We start from the raw sequence: 26396 nt of genomic DNA, 5'->3' as shown, positions 1-26396 counted from the left end.
AAGCTGTTAATACAAATAATACCCAAGACTGGTGTGGTTTCTCGATCTGATTACGTCTATTTTGTCACTGTCTGCTAGATAAAACAAAATAGGCCTTTCTAATACGGCAGCAATTTTATAACACACCAAATAAACGAGACTGTTTTGGCACAAATGGTCATTTTTATAACACGACAGAATATAATCCAATAAATATCAATATCAAATGCCTATTAGGCCTACTACAAGCAAAAAGCTTTATGTTAGGAAATAGTTTCACGTTTCATTCATATGCACCAGCTTCTCTAGCATGACATCGAAAACTAGTATTACGAATTTTTTATATAAATTTGGAATAGTCTTATTCTTCCATAATTTGTGTGATGTCCTCGTTCTAACAAACAATCCTGTCATCACCAATTCTGTAACTATTGCTGCCACTGTCAAAATTTGTTCGCCGATTAACTTCACTAACCCTGCCAGAATCACTGGTTTAGTTCTCCCGCAATTATTCTCCGGTTAGGCGTTCTTACGTGTTCGTACAACACGTTTTCCGCGTTACTTCTTTAATAGAACTTAAGCGGCTGGTAGCCGGGGACTGTACTACTGGTCCTTACTAGTGTAGCGATCTGGCCAAACATTTTCTGTCAAAACTTCATTTTCTTGGACACACCGAGAAGATAATACATAATCTTTCTCACCTGTTATTCCTGTCAGTCGTTTATTTCCATTCTGATAGTATGAATCTATGGATTTCGCTAGTAATTATAACAACGCTGATCATTCCCACACCCAATCAGCCACATAATCAGACAGCAATTGCCATTCATCCATTCGGCTTTACTCCACTCAGCTCATATAGCCCCGTCCCCTTTTGTCTGTGGAAAGTTTATTTCTAGATGCGACGAGGATTCTCCTGACAGACACATCACGTACACTACGCATGCATTCAAAAGTCAGCTTATGATTCATTCAGAAATCAACTTAAAATGTGTTCAAAAACCAACACAGAAGCGTTTCAAAATCATATGACTAACTGATAGGCAAATGTGCGCTGGATGCTAGGTGCTTTGTGAAACAAGTTTCTTTCCCCCTCAAGAATATGAATTAGGCACCCCCTTTTCCCGAAAGTATCTAGCTGCTTGCTGCGACTGCTTGCACAGCCAACAGCCACATTCCTGTTGACAGAAGCAGGAGAATCTACTACTCAAACGTGACTTTACTGCGCATGCGCCCGCGCGTTAACTGCTAAAACAAATCGAATGTAAACAGTTGCGACTTCACGCTCATTGGAGGCAATTTGTTGTGATGAAGCACTGCATAGTCTTCCTAAAGCCTTTGACACATTTTCAGTCGGCAGACGCTTGCATGAGCACTTGTGTCGTCGTTGTATATGGCGCATTTCCTTTGCAATTTAAGTTATTTTCGTTTTTTTCTCTCGTTTATGTTTTATTGCTGAAGTATTATTCTGCAGTAGCGAGATACAGTAATATCCTTTGTTAGTGTGTCTGTTCTTACTAGTCAAAATTACAAAAATTTAACTGAAAACTAAAACAATGAAAAATTCCCGGAATTCTAAAAATATCTCTTGTTTTCTCCCGGATGAAAAAAATCCCGGATTTTTCCCGGATCTCCCGGGTCGTAGACACCCTGTAATATGATGTAGTCAAAGTAATTCAGGCAATGCTAAAGGAATTTTATATAAATTTAAGTGTTAGTAAGTCTTTTGTGAACCCATGGAAGGAAGTGAAACAAGAACAATACACAGTTCAAAGAAGACGAGAAGAGAATGAAAGCTTTTGAAATTTAGTGGTACAGTTGAATGCTGTGGAGTGCATGGGTAGATCAAATAACTACAGAATAAATATTAAATCAAATTGTAGAAAAAGAAATTTATTGCACAACTCGATCAAAAGGAGGAACTATTAAGGAATTGACAGTGTTGTGATGGAAGTGTGTGGACTAAAAGTTCTTGGAGACCAAGACTTGAATACTGCAGGCAGGTTGAAATGGATATAGGTTGCAGTGGTTATGCAGAGTTGGAGCACCTTGCACAGGATAGACTAGCATGGAGAGTGGAATCTAACAAGTATTCAGACTGAAGGCTACAACAAGTCTACGTTTCCTGCACTGGCTGAGGTGCTCTAATATAGAAGATACACCATTCATTGCAGTTAAGAAAAGGATCAATGCAACAATCAAGACATTTAACTGCCTTCAGTGTATACCTATCTTCAAGTGTGTATGATCTTTTGCAATTACAAAGTAACACTACCTCAACTTTGTTAAGTAAATCTTTGTTAAGTAAATATAATAGTCTTAATAATAATGAACTGCAAGTACTTCTTTTCTAGTACTGTTTCGACATTTTTATTGTTGATCATTACAGATTGTTTTCATTAATTGTGTGCAAATTAGGACTAATAAAGGCTATTTCAGAAGCATAATGTCAACCATTTGTTGAGATTTGCAAGCTTTAGCTTTCTTGCCCAAGTTTCCAAAGGTTAAATACCCTTATTTCCAGACAGTTTTAGCTTTTTTCCCTGATAAATTTTGAGATCTGAAGGCTAAGTAAACAGGTAAGAGAAACAAAATTTAAGACTTCTGTATTTCTGAGTGTGTTTTCAACTCAAATTTTGAATGAACAGCAAGTTTCTCTCTCCTTTATAGGGTTTATGATCTGAAGGATAAGTACACAAGGTAAGCTGTGAAAATAAAAGCCATTTTAAGCAAAGGGATTTCTGTGTTTACTAACTAGTTAACTTGAAATTTGAATTACGAGCAAGTTTTTGCTCCTTCCCACATATACGATTTATGAACTTCCCAGGCGAGATAACACATCAGATCAGAGAAGAAACATAAAACGAATATTTTGTATAACACAACATTAAGGTTTTGAAAATAAGAACGGCAGTACTGGGGTATTATAGTGAAATTTTCTCTGCCAAATAATATTCTGTGTTTTGTCAAACAATCAAAGCCTGTCAATGAAGACCCGTCAAAACTTCTCTGAGTGTAAGAGCAATCCCTTCTTCAATTCCACTCAGTTCAGTGGCTCTCTCAGCCAGTATCTGAGACTTTTTGACTTTAGTTCATTAACTTGCTCTCTCAGTTTTTTCATCTTCTTAATGCTGCTTGTGCTTTAAAGCTTTCATATACCAGTCTCGAGCATAGTTATAGTCCAGAATTATTCTCCTATTATCATCATCTTGAAGACACCGCCAGCAGATTTCAAACCGACATATACTTGAAGTATGGCTGCCAATGACTTGGCATCTTGGTTGATTATCACACACTCTTTATTAGAGGAAAAATTTTACTTTATGAAGGCTTGACCATGACTCAGAATGAGAATCTTTTGAAGAAAGCTATACAAATGCTAACAGGTGGTATTACCATCCAATAAATCTATTCAAAAGTGATCGATTCTCATCTCACTTCTCTTTTAGTTTGCGCAGAGATCCGAAAATTCTTGCTCACCAAGAAGTTTTCCAAACTTTACCATAATCCTTAGCATTCATCCAATTCTGCCAAGAGACTTTCTGCAAGGTACTCTAGATTCTACACTTGCTAGTTCTTGGACCACGAGAGCTTCTGTATCTACAGATGTATACTTCAAATGTGACTTTACATCACATCAGCAAGAATAGAAAACAAAGCATTGTACAGAAAAGGGGATTTTTTGGACGGGGTGGGGGTACCTGAACAGAAACAGAAACAAAGCCAAAGAAGATATTTTAGTCAGCAGTCTTCAAAGCATTTCTAGATTGTCATGAGTCACCCACAGCGTGTTGTTCAACTGAGACCGTGGTGATCAATCCATGCCATGAGTTACTTGTGCAAATACTCTGAGATAAAGACAAACAACTTCCCTGCTGCTCTTGTTGGCAGCTGCTTGGCTAGCAGCAAGCAAGCTGAGGGGAGCAGAGAACTGATGCAAAGGATGGAATAGGGAGTGAACCTATGACCCCCAACAGCTACTCGGCTGCACCCAGACAGTGACGATGTGTGGCTTCTTTCTAAAGAAACTGTTTCATCCGTTAAACCAAAAATGAGATTTTTCTTGATTCCCTGATTTCCAGAACTTGTGGCAACTCTGATAACCCATTAAGTGCTCATACCTGAGTTGTAGTCAGTATGTCAAATTGATATTCACAAAATTTATCATGGCTGTTAACCACACTACAACTAAAATATATCTAATAAATCTCCACTGACCCCGGGGTTCTGGGTGATCTTTTTGTAGTTCTTCCCATTTCCTAAACCTCGGCACTCTTTTTCTTCCTTCATCCCTCCCTCTTCCTTCCCCTTCAACCCTTCTGCGGAAGGAGGAGCAACTGGTTCTGAAAGCCTGCAACTTTCCTTAACTTTCACATATGTACTATTGCTGCTACTTGGTTAGTAGATTTTTTTTATCTATAAAATTATATTATAGCTATAGATATTAGGCACATACTTTTTCCTTAACGTCACATTTGAGTCTACTTATTCAAAAAGGAAAGCCCATTAGTTTTATTATTTTTCCTTGCCTCAATTACATTACCAATTGTCCATCATTTCAGATAAATATTCTTAGATGACTGGAATGGTTAAATTAAGTAATGTGTGTTGACTATCATTTGGAATGTGATTTAGGAGAGGTTTATTAATATGAGTAATTGTATCAGGTTGCAATTAATGTGAAAACGGACAACCCATTATGAATTAGACAAGACATTAGCTCAGGAACTAGCCTTGAAGTACCAAATTCCAAATGCCAGAAATAAATTTTAAGAAAATATGAAATTGTCACCAGTTTTTATTTAGCATATATCTTAAAAAGTAATCACAAATGCTTTAAGATCATATAAAAATAATTACAGCATCCGAGACAAATTTAAATGCTTATTTAAAAATTACTGTCTGTATATTACATCTGTTACATAAATTAGCAAATGGGGAAGGTTCACTAACAATACGTAGTGTATGTGCTGTCTAGGAACAATTGTATAACACAAGTAGCAAAAATAAAGAAAAGAACAATGACAGCAAATAGTCTTTCAGTTTATTTCATTCAGTTCTTATCTTAAATGAGCCAACAACATTTCTTCAGCTACAAAAAGCAAATGAATCTCAGCAGACAATGCAACAAGTAACTGCTGCTTCTACTTCGTGACTGAGGTACTTTCATGGAATAAACGAATCAATCAGTTGTCCATGGCCTTCAGCAAAACTAGTGTAATTTTCACTCGCATGAGTATGCATGTAGCTCACATTATCGTCCTTTATACTCACCAACCTAACTTTTAGAATACAAATTTTAGACAGTCTTTATAATGCAGTTGATATGCACTATGTACTAGCTTTTCATTTTTGATGAATACTCCCAACACAACATTGACACTTCTTCTCTGTGAACTTTTCTCATGACAGGTCTTAATGTAATACTGATGCATAAGCCTGTAATGGAGAAACAGGAATAATTTTAACTAAAATAGCAATAAACAAGCTATATAATTTACACCTAACTTACAAGATAACAGTAACAAAATCAGAAAGGAAAACTTAAATGAGATTAAAATACATAAAAGCACCTGCATCTATGCTAATAATGGGCAGATGAAGCAGACATTAATATTTAAAAATCATTAGAGGACCACAAACATTTAAAGCAGAGGACTGATTGCTGCAATAATGATTCCGAATCTAATGATCTTAGCACTGTAACACCTTTCTCCCTTAACAAATAGAACTTTCAGTATTCTAAATCCAGAGAGTTGCCTGGAAGCATTTGTAGAATACTATGCAAACCTAGAAAGAAAACAAGATGTTCATGAATGACATTTACAAACTGTTAGTGGGCCTCTAGAAGACACATAGTAATATAACCTCTATACATGAAAGATAATGTCCTGACTGATTCACTGACTCATCATTGCCCAGCCCAAACCACTAAGGATAGAAACTTTAAATTTGGAAACGGTGTTTATCTTATACTGTAAGAATTGTCTAAGAAGTGATTTTTCGAAATTCCACCCCTAAGTGGGTGAAATAAGAGGGCCAAAGGATTTTTGGAAATATGTTGAAGCTAGAAGTAAAATTGGTATTTGGTTTCTCAGTAAAAAATAAAAAATTCGAGTTACAGCATTTTTGGAAATTTGATCCCCAAGGGCTTTTAATATGAAAATTGTACTTGACTTGTCAGTTCAAAATAAAAAGATGTGTGTTTCAGTTTTTGGAAATTCGACCTCTAAGGGAGAGACACAGGGAATGAAAGTTTTTGTGGAAATGTTTAATCACAAAAGCGTTTTTGAAGCTAAATCTACAAAAAATTGTATTTGGCTTCTCAATTAGAATAATAATAATTATGTGCTTAAGTGTCCCCCCCCCCCCCCCCCAAGTCCACACTCTAAGGGGGTGAAATACAGGATTAAAAGTTTTATGAAAATATTTCATTACAAAAGCGGAATCACTTGTTGGCCAGATGTATGTTTAGAAAAGACCATGTGTCTATGGCATTACTTAGAATGAAAAATTTAGAAGGTGCTGCAATTTTTGAACTAAATTAAAAGAAAATAATGTATGGAATGTCCTGGTTGAGAATAACGAATTATTTAGGAATGAAGACGATGACTCACCTAAAGGCAGAAGCACTGCCTCGTTGACAGATACACACCCTTACAGAGTTTTACTGTGCTAACTTTCAGAATGGAATTCCCTCCTGAAGTTGTAGGAGAAACATGCGCGTGTGCACGCCCATACACAAGCGCGCATGCCTGTCTCCCTACATTGTGCTCATTCAACTGCCAGCCCTTTCCTGGCCCATGGTGAGTGTACTCGGGTGAGGTGGGGGTGCAGTGTGGGATGGGTGAGGGATAGAGAGAGGCAGGAGGGGGATTGGAGAGAGAGAGAGAGAGAGAGAGAGAGAGAGAGAGAGAGAGATAGTAACTACTAGTGGAAAAATGCTCCTGTCGGAGCACAAATAGGACAAATATGTTCCTCTTCGAAAGACTGACGGAGAAGTGGAGAAGCAGCTGCCTCAATTCAATTTCTGTATTCCTCACCAAAAATTTTGTATTGCGAAAATGTTCGTTCCCTTTACATACAACTTTCTAAATCCTTTTACCCAGTCTTTGTATTTAACCCTTCATACTCAGTATTGCCCTCTCACCGACACTGTCTACACGTCTCTCTCTCTCTCTCTCTCCCACTGCCTCCTTTTTCTTCCATTATTACTTTCTCCTGTGTCTCCACAACTGTCACTGCCTTCATCCCTTTCTCTCAGTTTTCCTTACAACTATCTCTTTCTCTGTCACTTTCACCGTCTCTGTCCCACTGCTACTGTCTTTGTTCCATTCTTTTTTTCTCCCATGGCCACTATCTTTTGTTTACAGTCTTGCCATCTTTCTTCAACCACAATTGTCTCCTCTCCAAATATGTCCTTGGGAAAGATTTGCTCAGGGTTTTGACCTCTAGACTGTAAAATGTGGGTATAGGGTGATGGGGCAGAACTGACAAAAGTCTAAACCCCATGCAAACCAGCAACTGGTGCATGTGTAGGCTCTCTCTTTAGCTGCCACTGCCTGCCCTTGTTTTCCTCCACCCATTAACACTATCTCCTTTCTCACACTCACAATGGCCCCTTCTGCATTACCTCTCTCTCTCTTATGATGTCCCCTTTTTGCTGCCTGTCCCACTACCACTGTTTCCACCATACCTTGACAATAAAAATCCTGGGAATCCAATTATTTCTTTCCCCATAAACCCACATGTTTAAAATTTCAGTTCAAAATGCACCATCTCCTACACCTATGTGGTGAAAGGTCTGTCAGGGTTGGGGGTTGCTCAGACCCTCCAAGCCTATGTGTGATCTACACTGATCTCTCATTTTCATCTCTATCAATTGCTGTCTCTCTTTTACTGCAATTTTCTCTCATTGCCCACCAGTATCTCCTCTCTTTTTGGCTTCCACTGCCATTGTCTTTGCCCATCTCTCTTCCTCTTCCACTGCCCCCCCCCCCCTCTCTCTCTCTGTCCTTCCACCTTCTCTGCCTTTCTGCTGCCCTCTTTCAGCAAAAAAGTACAAATATGTTCACATGCCAAAATTTTAGGTGAGGAAGGTGGAATGAGGACTGAGGCAGCTGGTTCCCCACTTTTCTGCTACAGTCTTTTAAAATGAATTCCACACGCCAGTAAAGTTACTCTCACACACACACACACACACACACACACACACACACACACACACACTTTGACACAAGTAAACAAAAAGTAAGTTCATTTATTTATACATTGACACATTTAAATAGAAAATATGTATGCATCATATAAAAGTTAACACAAAATAAGCTGCTTTACATTTTTTCTGGATACATGGCTCATTGATTGCCACTTGTTGAAATTCCCGGCTTATGATTTGTGAAAGAGTGAAAATGTTATTAGAAATATTTTACTGAATAAGCAGTCTTTCTACTATAGCAAAAAATGTGGTGCTTCATTTGCAAGAACAAAGAATTTCACATGACGTTTATTTTTTCCACACAAGTTAAAACTACATTTACGTTCCAGATAAAATATTACGTGTGGAAGTAAGGTAACTGTGATGATATCAACAAAAGTTACAAGGTTCCCCCGTGATCATCACCTTAAGGACAAATGGTAAAAATTTTGATTGTTTACCATGAATAGAAATTATAAAAGTTGCCACCCCCAAAACTGGTACTTTTGGTACCCAGTAATTAGTTTTTTGGGTGCATCTTGATAATGCATACAGATTTTTTGCAGGTGGGAAAAGAGCATTTCTAGATGAACATCTAAAGAAAGTACAATTAAAAACTGAACAACTTGCTAAGGTTAGTTATTTAAATACTTATGACCCCATGGAGCTAAAAATCAGTTTCTGCTGTTTCCTTACGAACCACCCATGTTAGACCACACCTAACGCAAAAGTCAACCGATTTGCTCAACTTGCCTGAGCTGGAGGAACTATCCCGATACTTTAGAAATACTTTGGTTTTAGCAGTTGCCAGAGAGCACCAGAAAACGCATTATTACGCATGCGCAGCTGCAGTGATGTAGGAAGCCCGCATTCTCGTATTATAAAGCATTAAGAGATCTTACATTAAGTCATAAAAGAAACAGGACATCAGAGGATACTCCAAGAGAATCGGAATTTCGTAAACACACAATTCAGCTTTAAGTGCACATTGGTTTGTCTAGATACACAATGAAGTAGGTCCCACCTGATATTAAGATATTCAGTGTGGTCTTTGGGATGTAAATTTTCTTGGAGTATCAGTACTGTACTATCTCATGTTTGGTTCTTTATTATGGCATAATGCCATACATGGTAGAAGACAAAAACGTGCACTTGAAATTCAGCGAACAATTGGAACTAGCCAATACTGAGGAATGAAATATTTTGTTTCAAATAAATTGATTGGCTTAGCGGAAAAGATTAATAAAGCCAAATTTCTTTAACAGACTGACAAAAATAACTTCGTTGTTCCGCAAGGCGATTAACGCTTGACTGCTAAAAACTTGGAAATAAAATAAACTCCAAAAACAAAAAGTAATGATATATTTTTGCCTTCTGTAATTATGTGAATGTATTTTAATTCACTTGATAGCTTCAGACCGCAGAAATCCATTCTGTTTTCATCTGACGTGGGAGCTGTAAATGATGATGAAACAGCGAAATCAGTTAACGCAAACATGGGTCACATGGGGACTACCCCCCCCCCCTCCCCCCGCACCCAACAACTCAGGCAACCTTGCACAAGTGCGAATCTAGCAGCTGATGAGGCATGCGAGAAAAATTTTTCTCGTTAGCATATGGCTGCTACTGCCGATACAGCTAACAGTCACAATTCAAGTAGCCAAAAGCGGGAGAAGGTATTGCTCATACGCGAGTCAGCTGCACATGTGCATTAGCCTGCTGGCAACTGCTCAAATGAACCTAACAAACAGTTGAGATGCCGCGCTCATAGAAAGCAGTTTATTGTTAGAAGTATTACATAGTTTTCACCTTAACGCCTTTGACATATTTTTGCTGTTTGAAGACACTTGTGCGTGCACAGTGTTTTGTTGTCGTAAATGGCGCATTTCCTTTGAAACTAAAGTTTTATTTTTTCTCTCTTGTTTATGTTTTATTTCTGCAGGTTACGGTAACATTCTCTGGAAGAGCATCAATTCTTACCAGTAAAAATTGCAAAAATTTAACGGAAAACTAAAACAATGAAAAATTTTCAGGTTTTTCCTGACAAATGACTTTTTCTCCCTTTTATTAAACTGGGAGACTTCCAGTACGTACACTGTTATTGTCATCCCTTCCTTTGTACACTTGATTTATATTCTTGCAACAGAAATAATTAGAGTGACTGTGAGAACCAAACTGGGGAATACAGATCTTTATGCAAAACTTTATTAATAGAAGGTATGGGTTGATAGAACACATCCAAGGCCTCAACAAATAATTCTTTGATGACTTAGGGGAACATGAGTGGCAAATGCTGTACAGGGAGCCAGGGGTTGAATATAATAAACAGGTTCAAGTGGATTTGGATATGCTGCAACGAAGAGACTTGCACAGGACAGGTTAGCATTGAGAGCTACATCACACGAATCTTCAGACAGAAGACTGAATCAGAACTGCCTCAATAATATAGAAACTGCACTGTGAATTCATGCAGTTCGTGCTGTAAGAAGTTAAATTTTAAGCCTTTACAATCTTTATCTCTTACATCCACCAAGCGATCTTCAATTAAATGTTAATTTGCTCTCTTTCCTGCTTCAAACAAGTGTTACTTATTTGTCCTTGGTCAATGGAAGTTTTTTTTCTTTTTTTTGTACTTTTTTTATTTCATAGCAATCACAGTAAATTCCAACATCTTGACTCTCCACAAGTTTTTCTTACATACCATTTTTGGATTGCATTGCTATGTGGCTTTGACAGGTAAAAATTTTGTCCAAGAACTTTACATTCTTTTTCCATTTTAGTGGAATAATAGGCCATTAAAAACTCTTATAAAATAGCTCGCTATTAAAGGAATTACTTTCTGTTTATTGAAAGCTATTTCTCACCAAAGCAATTTTTTAAACTTAGGAAATAGAAATAAGTCATCTGTGACTATATCTAAAGAACAATATAGAAGAGAAACCAATTCTATTATATCCCAAGAGATCATTCTGAAAATCACTTAAAACCATGCCAATCACCTTTCCAGGCAACATCTTCATCTTCACAGGAAGAAAGAACATCTAGCAATAGTGCACTCATTTACACACACACACACACACACACACACACACACACACACACACACACACACACACACACAGGGCAAGACTCTTGCCATGGCCATGTGAGTGTGCATTTAGCTGTCTGTGTGACTGTACTGCAGCAAAAGAGCTAGTGATTGAAAGTTATAGTCCACGAGATGAGTGACATATTGACAGTTCAGGTGGGCAGATGGCAACATTGCCAAACGTGGCATATGGCACTCTGTGCCCAGTTGCTACTTACATGTGTTCTCTAGTAGCAGAAACAAAAGTGACAACAACATGCAGGTTGCATTTGTATGTGTGAATTTCTTTACAGTTGCCGCTTTATTAAATCTTGAAACATTAAAAAGAGCTATTTAGTACCTAATATGGTGAAATATCAAAGTTATTTGTCAAACTTCTCAATCGAAATTAAAACTTTTCCACAAGTTGTTGAACATTCACAGTTTTTGTTTCCGTTAATAAATATTAGCAATATTAATTACTTCTACAATGAGTGACACAATAATTCACCAGTAAATTAACAGTTATAATCTGAGGATGGTACTCACAATATAGTGATAGGTCTACAGCATTCTCCCTCCTTACATTCTTGAGTGTGTGATAGTTATGCTAATGGGAAAAGACCACTTCCATTACTGTCAGAGTCTAATTTAAAATAGTTTTCTTCAGCACTGCTTGAATTATCACTGTTCCCTCTCAGATGTGTAATTAAATTCTCTATGCATTCTTCCACAATGCCTTCATTTTTGGCTGCCTCTCTGATGACACTTGCACAGCTGTTCACAACTTTCATTTCTGTATAGGTCTCGCTTGTCACTTAATTGACAGATGCTACAAGGCGACTTTCAGTTTCAGAGATCACAAATTTTTACTGTTTGCAGCAATGTATTCTTTTATTTGTGCCAATACCTATTTAATGGCATGGAAGAATCTTTCGAGCAATTTCACCTTCTCCAAATCTTCTCTGAAATCCACTTTTCATTTCAGCCACTGAATATTACAGTTTTTTTTTTTTTTGGTCAAAGCTGGTGTCTTATGAACAACGGAGTGATAAGGGGTACTCTTCATGATGATCACCACTGATGGACTTGTCAGATTCATCATAAGTGATGTGTCGAACCACTTCTGAAAAGCCACAGTTTATCTCAGCATGGTAATCATCCGTCCTTTTCTGAACGAAACATTAACAAGCAGTTTGGCACAAAACTATCCAGTGTACCTGCATGTGAAACAATAATTCGCTCTTCCTTTTCCAACAGGCACTGCCCTGCTCCCTCAGGTGTTCCATCACTACATCCCCTATGTATTGAATGGCTGGCATTACCCCAAGTTTCATCTAGCCACATTATATTGTTCAATCTCTCACTCGTGAACCTGTGCAAAAATCTGCACCACCTCGCAACTACATCTGTTCTTTCCATCAATAATTTGCATCCGTTAAACACTGAATGCATGAAGCCAATATCTTTCAGCAATTTACGTAATGAAAATTTTCTTTCAATAAAAAGATCATCTTTCTGAAATGACACATAATTTAGATAGAGTGGGATGTTCCAACCTCTTTATTAGCTATATACACTGAAGAGCCAAAGAAACTGGAACACCTGCCTAATATTGTGTAGGGCCCCCGAGAGCATGTAGAAGTGCCGCAACATGACATGGCATGGACTCAACTAATGTCTGAAGTAGTACTGGAGGGACACCATGAATCCTCCAGGGCTGTCCATAAATTCATAAGAGTATGAGGGGGTGGAGATTTCCAAAGAGCATGTTGCAATGCATCCCAGATATGCTCAATAATGTTCATGTCTGGGGAGTCTGGTGGCCAGTGGTACTATTTGAACTCAGAAGAGTGTTCCTGGAGCCACTCTGTAGGAATTCTGGACATGTGGGGTGTCGCATTGTCCTGCTGGAATTACTCAAGTCCGTCAAAATGCACAATGGACATGAATGGTTGCAGGTGATCACACAGGATGCTTACATACATGTCACCTGTCAGTCATATCTAGACGTATCAGTAGACCCATATCATCCCAATCTGCATGTACTCCACACCATTACAGAGCCTCTACAAGCTTGAACAGTTCCCTGCTTACATGCAAGGTCCACGGATTCATGAGGTTATCTCCATACCCGTACACGTCCATCCGCACAATACAATTTGGAACAAGACTCGTCCGTCAAGGTAACCTGTTTCCAGTCATCAACAGTCCAATGTCGGTGTTCATGGGTCCAGACGAGGTGTAAAGCTTTATGTCATGCAATATCAAGGGTACACGAGTGGGCCTTTGGCTCCAAAAGCCCATATTGATGATGTTTCATTGAATGGTTCGCACCACGACGTTGTAATCTGCAGCAATTTGTGGAAGTGTTGCACTTCTGTTACATTGAACAATTCTCCTCAGTCGCCGTTGGCCCTATTCCTGCAGGATATTTTTCCGGCTGCAGTGATGTTAGAGATTTGATGTTTTACCAGATTCCTGATATTCATGGTACACTTGTGAAATGGCCATACAAGAAAATCCCCACTTCATCGCTATGTTGGAGATGCTGTGTCCCATCACTCATGGGCCGACTATAACACCATGTTCAAACCCACTTAAATCTTGATAGCCTGTCACTACAGCAGCAGTAACCAATCTAACAACTGTGCCAAACACTTGTCATCTTATATAGGTGTTGCCAACCGCAGTGCCGTTTACTGCCCGTTTGCATATCTCAGTATTTGAATATGCATGCCTACTTTAGTGCCCCCAGGATTTTACGAAAGTCTGGAGACACTTGTGTGCCAGCCATTTTGAACACGTGTTATTTTAAAGCAATGCACAAGGATGAGCATGGGATACTGCACCCATTTATTGTTTGTGTAGGCGAAACTGGAAGGGAGATAATTCGTCTGCACCGGCAAGTGTTCAGTGTGACCTGCCAACAATAAGCAAATAAGGCCCAGAAGCTCCGTGGCCAGCTGCAAAGAGTAATGTAGCATTGTATTGTTAAAAAACAAATAGAGAGACTCGAAATAGTGACTGTTTATTAGACGTTGATCTGCTGTTGAGAGTGGACTGGACATGGATAGTCGGCCAGGATAAAAGCTTATGTATTGTGTTCAAAAATGTGTAATTAACTGATTCTGGGTGCCCGGTAATGTGTGGGCTTACGTCATAAAGTTTAGTTGTTGTTTTTGTACAAAGTGGAAAAAAATATGTTCTGGTGCATTGAATGACATTCCAAGAGTAGCATATTTTTAAATAAGAAGAGAGAGAGCGTGAGAGTGAAAATTTCCCCTTCCTAGCAGTGAAATCTTCGGAGAAGCGTTCGGTGCTAGCAGAAGACATCGGCGCTGCAAGAAAGCACAACCAGCATTCTTCAACAAGTAAGTTCACGAAAACACTTAAGCTGTATAGAGAGAGCTTAACATTACACTGGGCCACCGCACTATGCCAGTTTCTTTGCTGCTGCAGTGTAATATGGTAATGTCTTGTGTCTAGGGCCTCCCATCGGGTAGACCGTTTGCTGGGTTCAAGTCTTTCAATTTGACATCACTCTGGCGACTTGTGTGTCGAGCTGCAGTGTATATGACTACAGATATTCTTTCTCGAAATCATCCAAAGCTGTTATCTGCTTCTTTCTTGGCCACTTCTTTCCTGGTGTCTTCAGTCTTGCTGTGGCACTCTTACCACGTCTATACTGTACATTCTTTGCCTATTGTTACAACAGTGTTCTTGCTTATTTTCAATGCTGCCGCAGTCCTGTTAATCTGAGAAACAGGAAAAGATGTCTCAGTTTTTTCTGTTTCTTTTTCAAAGTAGTCCCTCACCAAACACAATACTACATGGGCCTAGCTGTGTAGCACAATTTTCTTCCTCTGTTTCACTTTGCACGTTTGGCTAGCACTAATCATTGCACTGGACACTGTTTAAAAACAAAACAGAAACAAATAAATACTAAAAACAACAAAAATGAAATAAACTACAAACTGAACTACAACTCAAACAATGAAACGACAGCACAGGTTGCAGAGCAGCAATGTGTCTCCTGCTACCTGCTTGAGTGCAGTACATCGCTGGCTGGCTACCTGCAGTCACTAGGCAAGGAAACGCTACTGAGCTGTCAGTACCACAAACTTGTCTCCCAGGCTATAGCATGAATGCTGTTTTCTGTTGCACGTTACTGTTCTCCAAAAGTAGTTACTGTGCTCCCAAGTATCAATGTGGCTGCCTTTCCGTATTTCACATATTGCTCCATTCTGGAGTTTCCAGTTTTTTTTTAATTTTATTTTTTACTTGTTGTTCTGCATCTGTTGCCAGAAATCAGCAACTGCTGCAACTAGCATTCACATAGTATCTTAATGTTGAAATATGGTATCCCGGCTGATGCACAAAGTTGAAATATGCTCACTTTTTTTATTTACTTAAATTTGGCATATTTCGTGACAGTACCTTTTCCGTTAGATGTTTACTAGGCGATATTGGTTTTGGCTTCAGTTGTCTAGTGGAAGTATGATTCCACAATGCATCTTTGTCGGTTGCAGAAATGACCTGGTTCATTGGGTTTGCCTCATTTTTGGTGCTTCAAATACCATTTCTTCGAATGTAGTTTCTTCTTAAAGTTTATTTGAAAAAAATAGTAACATAATTCAAAATTATTTATGACGGCGACCTGCACATTCTTCTTCCGTCAACACACACCAAGAGTTAACTGCCGACTGAGTATAGTCAAAGACGACTCCAGCGTCAAAGACATTTTACACAACATCACAAGCTTCCACTTGCAATCAGTCTCTTTGCTATTCTTCGACACATTTACTAATAGTAATCAATATGCTGTCACTCTCAAAAATATAAGTAAATTATCATATAATAAGGCAAATTATAATAAATTCTGACAAAAAATATAAGAAAACATTTACAATTTGGTATCGACAAATCCGGTAGAAAATACCACATCTCCCAGATCCATTACAATGTCCAGTTTGTGAAGTAGATGTAGTGTACTGGCTTTGTTAATATGTTTACATTTTGTGTTTTTCCACTGCCATACCATGAACCTTTTCAATTATTAACTGAGTGATAATCTTGAATGGATGACTTTAGTATGCTTCAGCTTTTCTGGTTATGTGACCATCTTTCAATTCTTTAACTTTGTCAAATTCAACTTTGCTTTGTGCATCTTTCACACCTTTGTGTTGTATTCATGTTTACCAACACAAAGTCAAGTGACTTTGCACTCTTTCACAGAAATTTACTTAATTTACCAAAATACCTTTATAGCTTGTAAAGCAACAATACTAATTCTTCCGTAACTAAAACTTAAGAAATACAAGCCTTCTATTCCCCACAAAGACTTTTTGAGCAGTAAAAATACTGGCTGATAACTTTCCAACTAAGTTCACTGGAGTGAATATTTAAGTAGGAAAATACTGATAATAAACCTTACCATTCATTCACAGGTGAACAGCTGAGGCTGAATGAGATATGTCAGCAGCAGACTGAGATTTAGATTCCGAGGTTGCCCATCTAGCAATTAGTGAACTATTTTTCTGAAATATAAGAGATGTACAATTAAAAAATAAAAACAACATTTAAAATACAATAAAGCAAAAAACTGTTTTTCAATAGAGCAACATATCTGTCACAGATTCAAATTTCAATGTGTAAGTTTCAATTAATGGCCAGCAATTGAATGTATGGCATATGGTATCATATTTAACCATTCTGAGACCAATTTTATCTTATAATAAGGGCTTCTATCATGAAAACATTTTTTCTTACTTTTATATTTCAGATGCTGTTAATGATAAAGATCTTTATTTCTTTAAAGCTCCTACACAAACCCTCAAAAGAACATCACCAAATCCATATCGCTCTCAGATGTACTCTAAGACTTAACAGCAAAATAAAAATACACCGATTTCAAAAGCAGTTCATATACTAATCATAGTAAGATATGAAGACAGTTAACAGCTCACATTTTTCAGTTTCAGCCATAATGCAAAGGAATCAGCATCACGCTCAGTTCAAAAGTACCTTTTCGCTGCTCTTGCTCCATATGCCCTAAAATTAACAATCTGGATACCTACCAAATTATTCATACCACATTTACATTACAAACTGTTGTCATTAAGAAATATGACTATAAATTAACAAGTAATTTGGGACAATAAATAAAAGAACACAGTTTCATTATAACAGTACGTGAAGTACCACTTAATTCAATAAGTTCAGTTACTTTCATGTTACATCTAAATTTTGTTCAAAAGATCTGATTTATTTAGAAGTAAATATCTATTACAAATATGTTGAGTAAGAAAGCATAAATCAAATTTGAGAGAAAGGGGAGGAGGGCGGGCAAGAGGTAGGAACAAATTTTTTAACTGATGTCATTCCCAGAAATCAGAGAATAGTGGACTTTCCAGAACATACATATGCAAGTTATCAAAAGATGTTCACCGAACAGCTACAACTACTTGTTCAATATGTAACCAACAAAATAGTGATGTTATAGTAACCAACAGCATAAACCCACTTTTTACGAAATTTATCAGTCCCTTGAAATTCTCTATATTCATAATGTCTATTTACACCCAGTTTTGTGTTACTATAATACATGTTTCCCACCACTTACACTTTGAGAAACAATGTTAATGGAGGTAAAGTAAGTGTAATTGAGATAACAATGTTAGTAAGGCACTGGGAATAATCCAGGGAATAATAGAGAGATGACACATGCAAAAGCAACTCTTTCTATTTTTGAATTTATATAAGTCACTAACAATGCACACTGCTAATACTTCATCTCCTAATACTGCCGTGCCAGTCGACCAATAACTATACTGTGTAACGATGCTTGTAGTTGCATTATCAAATGAAGTTTTGCTTTGGGCTAAGGCATCAGTACTAGGCCAAATGGGGAGAGTTTGGAACTATAAAAAAGAGATCTGGTAGCATCTCTCCCAGTTAATTTACAAACTACCTTCGAACTGTCACAGACGTGGCACATTTGCCAAAACCATTCAACAGCCAAGATAAGATAAAATATTTTTTATTTAAGACAACAGGTTCCCACAGGTCTTAAAATCTTCTGTTATAAAACACATCCATTTTACACTGACCTAACACCCAAGATGTCAAGTGGATAAGAATAGCGCATTAAGAAAGGTTTGTCACCAGTAAAATATTTAAAAACATAAAGCACCTTGTGCAATCACCTATGCCCATACACATATTGCTCACATTGCTTGTTGCATCCTACAAACGTCGTACACAACAGCACAACTGTTTACATATGCTGGACATGTTCTTTTCTTTTTCTCCAAGCTAAAATTTAGCTGTTCATTCTACCTATATAATTTCCTATAGAATTATGTTTCATTATTCCACTGCATATGCAATAACTTCATTTATCTGGACTATGTGAGACCTGGTGTAATCTGGATTATTAAAAATATTCTACTAAGTGCAAAAACTCTAATATGTACTACAATTTATAGATCTTTACTTTGGCTTAACAAGAAACACTTTTTTGGCACTAAAATCCTGCGTTTTGCTGTAGCCTACTCGTGTTTGATTACTGAAAAGTTGCGAAAGTTTCTTTTGGTTCAAACTTGTGTGGTATTTGATAGCAGCATGATTGCATAGACATTTCACTAACATCAGGATTAATGAGGACTGTATAAATTAAGTTCTTGTGTGCATTTAACTTCATGACGACACTTGTAGAATGTAATAATCTCACTGGGTTCATTATCATACATAATCACTCAACATTAGCCATTGTCAACTGCTGTCTTGAAGAAGACTTTAAATGAACTATTATTTTGGAATTTTTCACCAAAAAGTATGAACTGCAATGTATCCAGGAAATGCAAAACTTATTACTTAAGAAATTATTTCCCTCTTCCTATACCTTCAGGCAATTTACACCACTTTTTCAAGTCACCTGAACAGTGTAAGAGGGAGGTTTCAGTGTATTTTCAATCTTATGAACAGAAATATCACCATGACATTGACATGCTGCTGCAATATTTTGGATGCTACACTGGAAGAAATAACTCTGCTGCCCCACGCCTACTATAACATCAATGATACCTCTCTGCCTGACTACAGCCCTTGCAGTGAGGATATTTCAGATCATTTTTCGAAGCAGTTTATGAGCAGTATATCAGTCATTAAAATATACTGCATAAAACTATCTGCTGATTACGCAAAGTTACATACTGCTTGAGTTTGTATGTCCTAATCATATATTATGTAAGGTAGTAAGGAGATACAACATCTGCCTCCCCCCCTCCTCCTCCTGGGTTCAGGTCAGAGATTTAGCACTAGTTATACTTGCAATGTGAGGCTGTATTTCTTGCTAATACAGCACTAAGATATTCATACAATCATAGACAACACTACTGCATTAGAGTATCGAAGAAGAGTTACAATAATGAAATATCAAAGATTAGCCTCATTAGTTATGTGAGCTAGCCACTGAATAATCACAGTTCTGAAAAAAGCATCTCACTTTTCTTGCAGTTATAACACGCAGAAGACTTGTATTAATTATAGGTAATTATTGTGATTGTTCTTAAATAACAACCTGTGTCACTGATTCAATTTCTAGATCCATGGTACGGAAGCGTCTCCAATGCCGCATGAGGAACCAGAAACGCTGTTTGGCACCCATGGATGTTGGTGCATACAGACGCAGCATCATGGCATGTAGAACAGGATCTCTATCGAGTGGCGGCCGTCGTGCAATTATCTCAAATTCATAGAGCTAAACGAAAAAAAAGAAAATATACATTTCTTAACATTTCTGAGAAATATTAACAACACTTCAATCTGTGGCCAAACAGGATTTTGTTAGAATAATTAGAATTTGAGGTGGGGAGGATAGGAACAGTAAATTTACAGTCACTGAACTTTTGACAGTACTCTGCAAATGCTTTCATATACTACATGAAAAATTGGAAATACCAAACTTCATACTCTAGGTATGTGAGAGAGAACTTATTCAGCCGTCCTCATGTCAATTCTTAGCACAAATACTGATATTAGCGTATTAGCTGGAAGCAAAAATACTGAAAATACATTGCTGAATATAAATATAATACAAAAAGAATGCAGAGAATGAGAAGAGAGTATGTGAGACTGGTGGAGTGAGGGAAAGCAATGGGGATTAATGAGAAATAATGAAGATGGGGAAAAGGAAGAGAAATACAATGAAAGTGCTGTGACAGAGGAACAGTTGTGACAACTGGGGATATGTGAATACTGGACAATCAGTTGTCACTGTCATTTTACCTTCTGCACTTTTGGCCTGTCTATTACAGGAAATGCACAATACTGCTCCAAGTTCAGGATACCATCATCATGAGCAACTGCCTCTGATTCAAGAAGGTAGTACCTTGTTGATTGGCCTCCTCCCTGAAAGAAGACATGAATACATTATTTACAATAAAATAACTCTGGTCGAACATCAGAAGGCACGACTTAAAAAGGAGAGATTCAAATGTTCATTCATGATAGAATAATATTCATATTGCAGCAGTTATGAATATGTATAACTGATTGTTAAATGATGTGTGGCGAGTGTCAGTTGTATGCCTCCAAAGAGCAAATCAAATTGCACGCAGAATTAACTGAAACTACAGCCTTTTCTGCTACTGCTTCCTTATCTCCAGATAAATTTTAAGTTAACTGAAGATCTTCTGTCTCTTTGACTGTGGTAGCATCGGAGATTGAACCTACAGCAGGTGTTTCAGCCACATGTGGCTACTGAATAAGGGACTGCGCGAAGGCCACAAAAACTTGAGGGAAAGCAGAAAATCAACTGACTTTTTATATACTCAGCAATGAAAACACAACAACAACAACAACAACAACAGAATGCAAGGCAGTCCTTACAGAATGGGACAACAATCCACCACTACAGATTACCTGCCATATTGTAATTCCTTCACAAAAATCAGAAGTTACAAGAGAAAAACTATCAAACAAGAAATAAATGTTCCTCCAGTCCTAAGAGAGCCCTAACCAGTAAAATGTGGAAAACCATCTTGAGAGAAAAATGGGAGATCTTGCTATCTATAATTCAAATGCAAAGGACAGCAACTGTTATCCAAGCAGCAAGGATGGGTGGTGTGCAGTCAGCTCGCAGAGCAAACACATGCATGCAGTATTATGGCAATCGCAGTAGGCACATGTGTAGTTTTGTTATGTGACCAGATTCTTACAAAAGCGATTCTAGACACAATTGACTTCAAAGTAATGGAGGCCAGTACATAGTAAAGAAAGATGGCAGCAACATAAACACTAAATCCTTTCTAGTGATTTAACAGCCAAATGGCACTGTCAAGAACCTGCATCGAATGACCTGGACTACGCGTCTCTGTGGGTTTACTGCCTTGGTGGTGACAAAACTGTCTGCAATTTTCACACCCAACAACTACTGTAACTTTTTAAGCAGAGTGGCAGAGGAGACTCCTTGGTGCTTAGGTTGGCCACACAATGGTATTGCCAGACAGACACTCATCCACGAAAAGAAAAGTGTTCCTCCACAGTAGCAAGAATTTAAATTAAATGGCTTTTTTCTTTAATGATATGAGACAGACACATTGTTACTTTCTTAAATGATACATTCTGTGGATATTAAAATTACTTTGACTTCATCATTCAATAGGCCTGTACTGATGCAATGCGTTGGTGGGTCCCGATTATCAAAGCAAAACCGATCTTTTATTAGATGTTTGCATATTAAGTTTTGTGGCTTTTTAAACATTCCCATGATAGTGGTCACTACATTTGTATTTTTCCTTCTTTCATGAATGTGGGACTGAAGTCATTAATCTAAAAATTAGGTACACTTTCTTCATCAGGAGTGAACAACACAATCGCTGAGGTCTCTCCACATGTGTGCAAAACATCGTGGAGAAGTCTCAGATTTACAATATTATTTCCTTATTACTTTACCTTTGTATAAATGATACACAAGCACGAGCATTTCACAACCATGCAACTGACAACACTATTAAAGAGACTGGGGGAAACCCAAAACAATTAAATGCCACGACGAAAACAACACTGAAAATATAAACAACAATGACACACTATAATAATTTACAACTTACAAATCTTAAGAATATACAAGTGGCAGTCAATAGTTTTTCAGCAAAACCATCTTAGCATTGGACTGCAAACATAATAAATAAAACTGCATAAGTGATCAAGCATGGCCTTTTCAAGCAAATTTCTCATTTTGGCCCCAACAGATGATTTGAGAATAATAAACATTTACGGCACTCTACAACAAACTGGAGCAGCACAAGATCTCTCGAGAGAACATGTATCTGAAGCTGCCTCTACTGCAGTAAGATTTTCATTTTGGTTTGTGGCATACTTTAGTTATTGCACTTTCCTCAAACAAAACATCTACTTAATTGAGACCTTGGAGTATAGGTAAATGATTTATTTTTACTACATAGGCCACAAGCACCACGAGTATTGTTATTAGAAGACACCAAGACAACACCACATCCAGGGAATAATAGAGAGATGACACATGCAAAAGCAACTCACAAAACACATGAAAACTCTGAATAACTTTATACAACTGAAATTACGATCTTACAAAATTATCTTGCTAAGACTTAATCCAACTACACATTAGAATGACATGTCATAAAAAGAACTGTTTAACGCAACACCGTACAATGATTTAGAATGGAAACGCAGTATGTTAAATACATTACTGTCCAATTAGAAACTATAGCTTATTTGTAGCCATTACCTTTGGTAGAGCAAACTCTGGAGGTGGTTCTTTACTCTTTCTCACAATGCATTTCTCTCCATGGCCATAGGTAAATGACAGTGTTTCACTTTCTGGAGAACCTGGGGTGTTATATCCATGTGACCCGTAAGAGGCTGAACCAATGGCAGCTGAATCTGGGACTCCATATGTTACTACAGCATTATTTGGAACCTGCAGAATCACAGTAATGTTAGTGCAACAGATACAAGTATCAACATAAATACACTATGCTAGAACCTTCATTCAAATAGGACCATATAGTAAGCATGCATTATTCATATCTACATCTATGTGATTACTCTGCTAATCACAATAAAGTGCCTGGCAGAGGGTTAAATGAACCACCTTCAAGCTGTCTCTCTACTGTTCCACTCTTGAAAGGTGCGTGGGAAAAATAAGCACTTAAATTTTTTTGTGCGAGCCCTGATTTCTCTTATTTTATCATGACGATCATTTCTCCATATGTAGGTGGGTGCCAACAGTATGTTTTTGCAATTGGAGGAGAAAACGTGATTGAAATATAATGAGAAGATCCCGTCACAATGAAAAACACCTTTGTTTCAACGATTGCCACTCCAATTTACGTATCATGTCTGTGGCACTATAATTTACGTATCATGTCTGTGGCACTATCTTCCCTACTTCGTGCTAATACAAAAAGAGTTGCCCTTCTTTGTACTTTTTCGATGTCATCCGTCAGTCCCACCTAATACGGATCCCACACTGCACAGCAACACTCCAGAATAGGGCGGACAAGCGTGGTGTAAGCAGTCTCTTTAGTACACGTATTGCACTTTCTAAGTGTTCTGCCAATTAATTACAGTCTTTGGTTTGCTCTACCCACAACATTATCTATGTGATCATTCCAATTTGTAATTGTAATCCCTAAGTATTTAGTTGAATTTACAGCCTTCAGATTTGTGTGACTTATTGCGTAATCAAAATTTAGTGGATTTCTTTTAGTACTTATGTGAATAACTTCACATTTTTCTTTATTCATGGTCAGTTGCCACTTTTTGCACCATACAGATATCTTATCTAAATCATTTTGCAATTCGTTTTGGTCATCTGACGACTTTACAAGACTGTAAATGACAGCATCATCTGCAAACAATTTAAGACGACTACTCAGATTGTCTCCTATGTCATTAATATAGATCAGGAACAATAGAGGGCCTATAACACTTCCTTGGGAAACACCGGATATAACTTCTGTTTTACTCTATGATTTTCCATCTATTACTACAAACTGTGATCTTTCTGACAGGAAATCATGAATCCAGCAGCACAACTGAGGCGATATTCCATAGGCACACAGTTTGGTCAGAAGACTGCTTTTGAGGAATGGTGTCGAAAGCCTTCTTCATCAGCTGGAATTTTAAACAGATTGTAAGATTATTTACATGGAAGAGCAGAACCCAGAGGAGTGAATTATAATCTTGAGACTTCCAGCTACTCCTCTTCCTCATATACCCCATAATGTGTACCATCAGTAAGAAATTGTTATAATGATCCTGTTCTATTTTGGCACACAGAAATAATCTACATCTACATCCATACTCCGCAAGCCACCTGACGGTGTGTGGCGGAGGGTACCTCGAGTATCTCTATCGGTTCTTCTATTCCAGTCTCGCATTGTTCGTGGAAAGAAGGATTGTTGGTATGCCTCTGTGTGGGCTCTAATCTCTCTGATTTTATCCTCGTGGTCTCTTCGTGAGATATACGTAGGAGGGAGCAATATACTGCTTGACTCTTTGGTGAAGGTATGTTCTCGAAACTTCAACAAAAGCCCGTACCAGGCTACTGAGCGTCTCTCCTGCAGAGTCTCCCACTGGAGTTTATCTATCAACTCCGTAACGCTTTCGCGATTACTAAATGATCCTGTAACGAAGCGCGCTGCTCTCCGTTGGATCTTCTCTATCTCTTCTATCAACCCTATTTGGTACGGATCCCACACTGCTGAGCAGTATTCAAGCAGCGGGCGAACAAGCGTACTGTAACCTACTTCCTTTGTTTTCGGATTGCATTTCCTTAGGATTCTTCCAATGAATCTCAGTCTGGCATCTGCTTTACCCACGATCAACTTTATACGATCATTTCATTTTAAATCACTCCTAATGCGTGCTCCTAGATAATTTATGGCATTAACTGCTTCCAGTTGCTGACCTGCTATTTTGTATCTAAATGACAAAGGATCTTGATTCTATGTATTTGCAGCACAGTATATTTGTCTACATTGAGATTCAATTGCCATTCCCTGCACCAATTGCATTTCAGTGCAATTTTACATTGTTAAAACCTCGCGATATACCACAGCATCATCCGCAAAAAGCCTCAGTGAACTTCCGATGTCATCCACAAGATCATTTATGGATATTGTGAATAGCAACGGTCCTACGACACTCCCCTGCGGCACACCTGACATCACTCTTACTTCGGAAGACTTCTCTCCACTGAGAATGACATGCTGCATTCTGTTAGCTAGGAACTCTTCAATCCAATCACACAATTGGTCTGATAGTCCATATGCTCTTACTTTGTTCATTAAACGACTGTGGGGAACTGTATCGAACGCCTTGCGGAAGTCAAGAAACACAGCATCTATCTGTGAACCCGTGTCTATGGCCCTCAATCTCATGGACGAATAGCGCGAGCTGGGTTTCACACAACCGTCTTTTTCGAAACCCATGCTGATTCCTACAGAGTAGATTTCTAGTCTCCAGAAAAGTCATTATACTCTAACATAATACGTGTTCCAAAATTCTACAACTGATAGACGTTAGAGATGTAGGTCTATAGTTCTGCACATCTGCTCGACGCCCCTTCTTGAAAACGGGGATGACCTGTGCCCTTTCCCATTCCTTTGGAATGCTACGCTCTTCTAGAGACCTACGGTACACCGCTGCAAGAAGGGGGGGGGGGGGGGGGGAGATAATAATCATCATCATCTTGCTCCTACTCCAGACATCAAATGAATTTCGACAATATTTCTGTAACAAGAAAGGGGATACAGGGCATAAGACAGGTTGTAAGACATGTGCGATGTAAATTGATAGATATGTAAGGTAGCTAGGCACTGAAGAGAGGTATTAATGCTTATGTGGTTTCCATGTAATCCTAAATCAGTGACAAAAACTCATTACAGGAAATACACGATTTGACTGACCTGTGAGCCCCCAATGCTGTACTCCACAGCAACAGGACCTTGTTTTGCAGCCCCAACAGCATACTCAACTGGTGTACCATTCAGATTTGCAGGATCGCCCACGACAAACTGGTAGCCAACATTAGCCTGAGAAAGCATTACTGTGTGAACAAAAACATGTTGTATGCAAAGAAAAAAATATAATAATGCA

The 26396-nt window shown here is 38.0% G+C and overlaps 1 protein-coding gene across 4 annotated transcripts in view; it reads right to left on the bottom strand.

Moving 5' to 3' along the window:
- Positions 1-4759: 4759 nt before the first annotated feature.
- LOC126092477 (uncharacterized) overlaps positions 4760-26396 on the bottom strand; it is a 45038-nt gene continuing 23401 nt past the window's right edge. For all 4 annotated transcript variants that reach the window (XM_049908095.1, XM_049908093.1, XM_049908094.1 and 1 more), the window contains exons 4-9: positions 26207-26332; positions 23020-23211; positions 20535-20657; positions 19828-20007; positions 16681-16783; positions 4760-5418 (exon numbers count right to left, since the gene is read on the bottom strand). In XM_049908095.1, coding sequence (XP_049764052.1) covers positions 16688-16783; positions 19828-20007; positions 20535-20657; positions 23020-23211; positions 26207-26332 — 717 coding nt within the window. In that variant the 3' untranslated portion in view covers positions 4760-5418; positions 16681-16687. The remainder of the gene's footprint in view (positions 5419-16680; positions 16784-19827; positions 20008-20534; positions 20658-23019; positions 23212-26206; positions 26333-26396) is intronic.

This window comes from Schistocerca cancellata, chromosome 7 (genome assembly GCF_023864275.1).
Source record: "Schistocerca cancellata isolate TAMUIC-IGC-003103 chromosome 7, iqSchCanc2.1, whole genome shotgun sequence".
NCBI classification, from domain to species: domain Eukaryota; kingdom Metazoa; phylum Arthropoda; class Insecta; order Orthoptera; family Acrididae; genus Schistocerca; species Schistocerca cancellata.
This window is presented reverse-complemented; position numbering and strand designations above follow the sequence as displayed.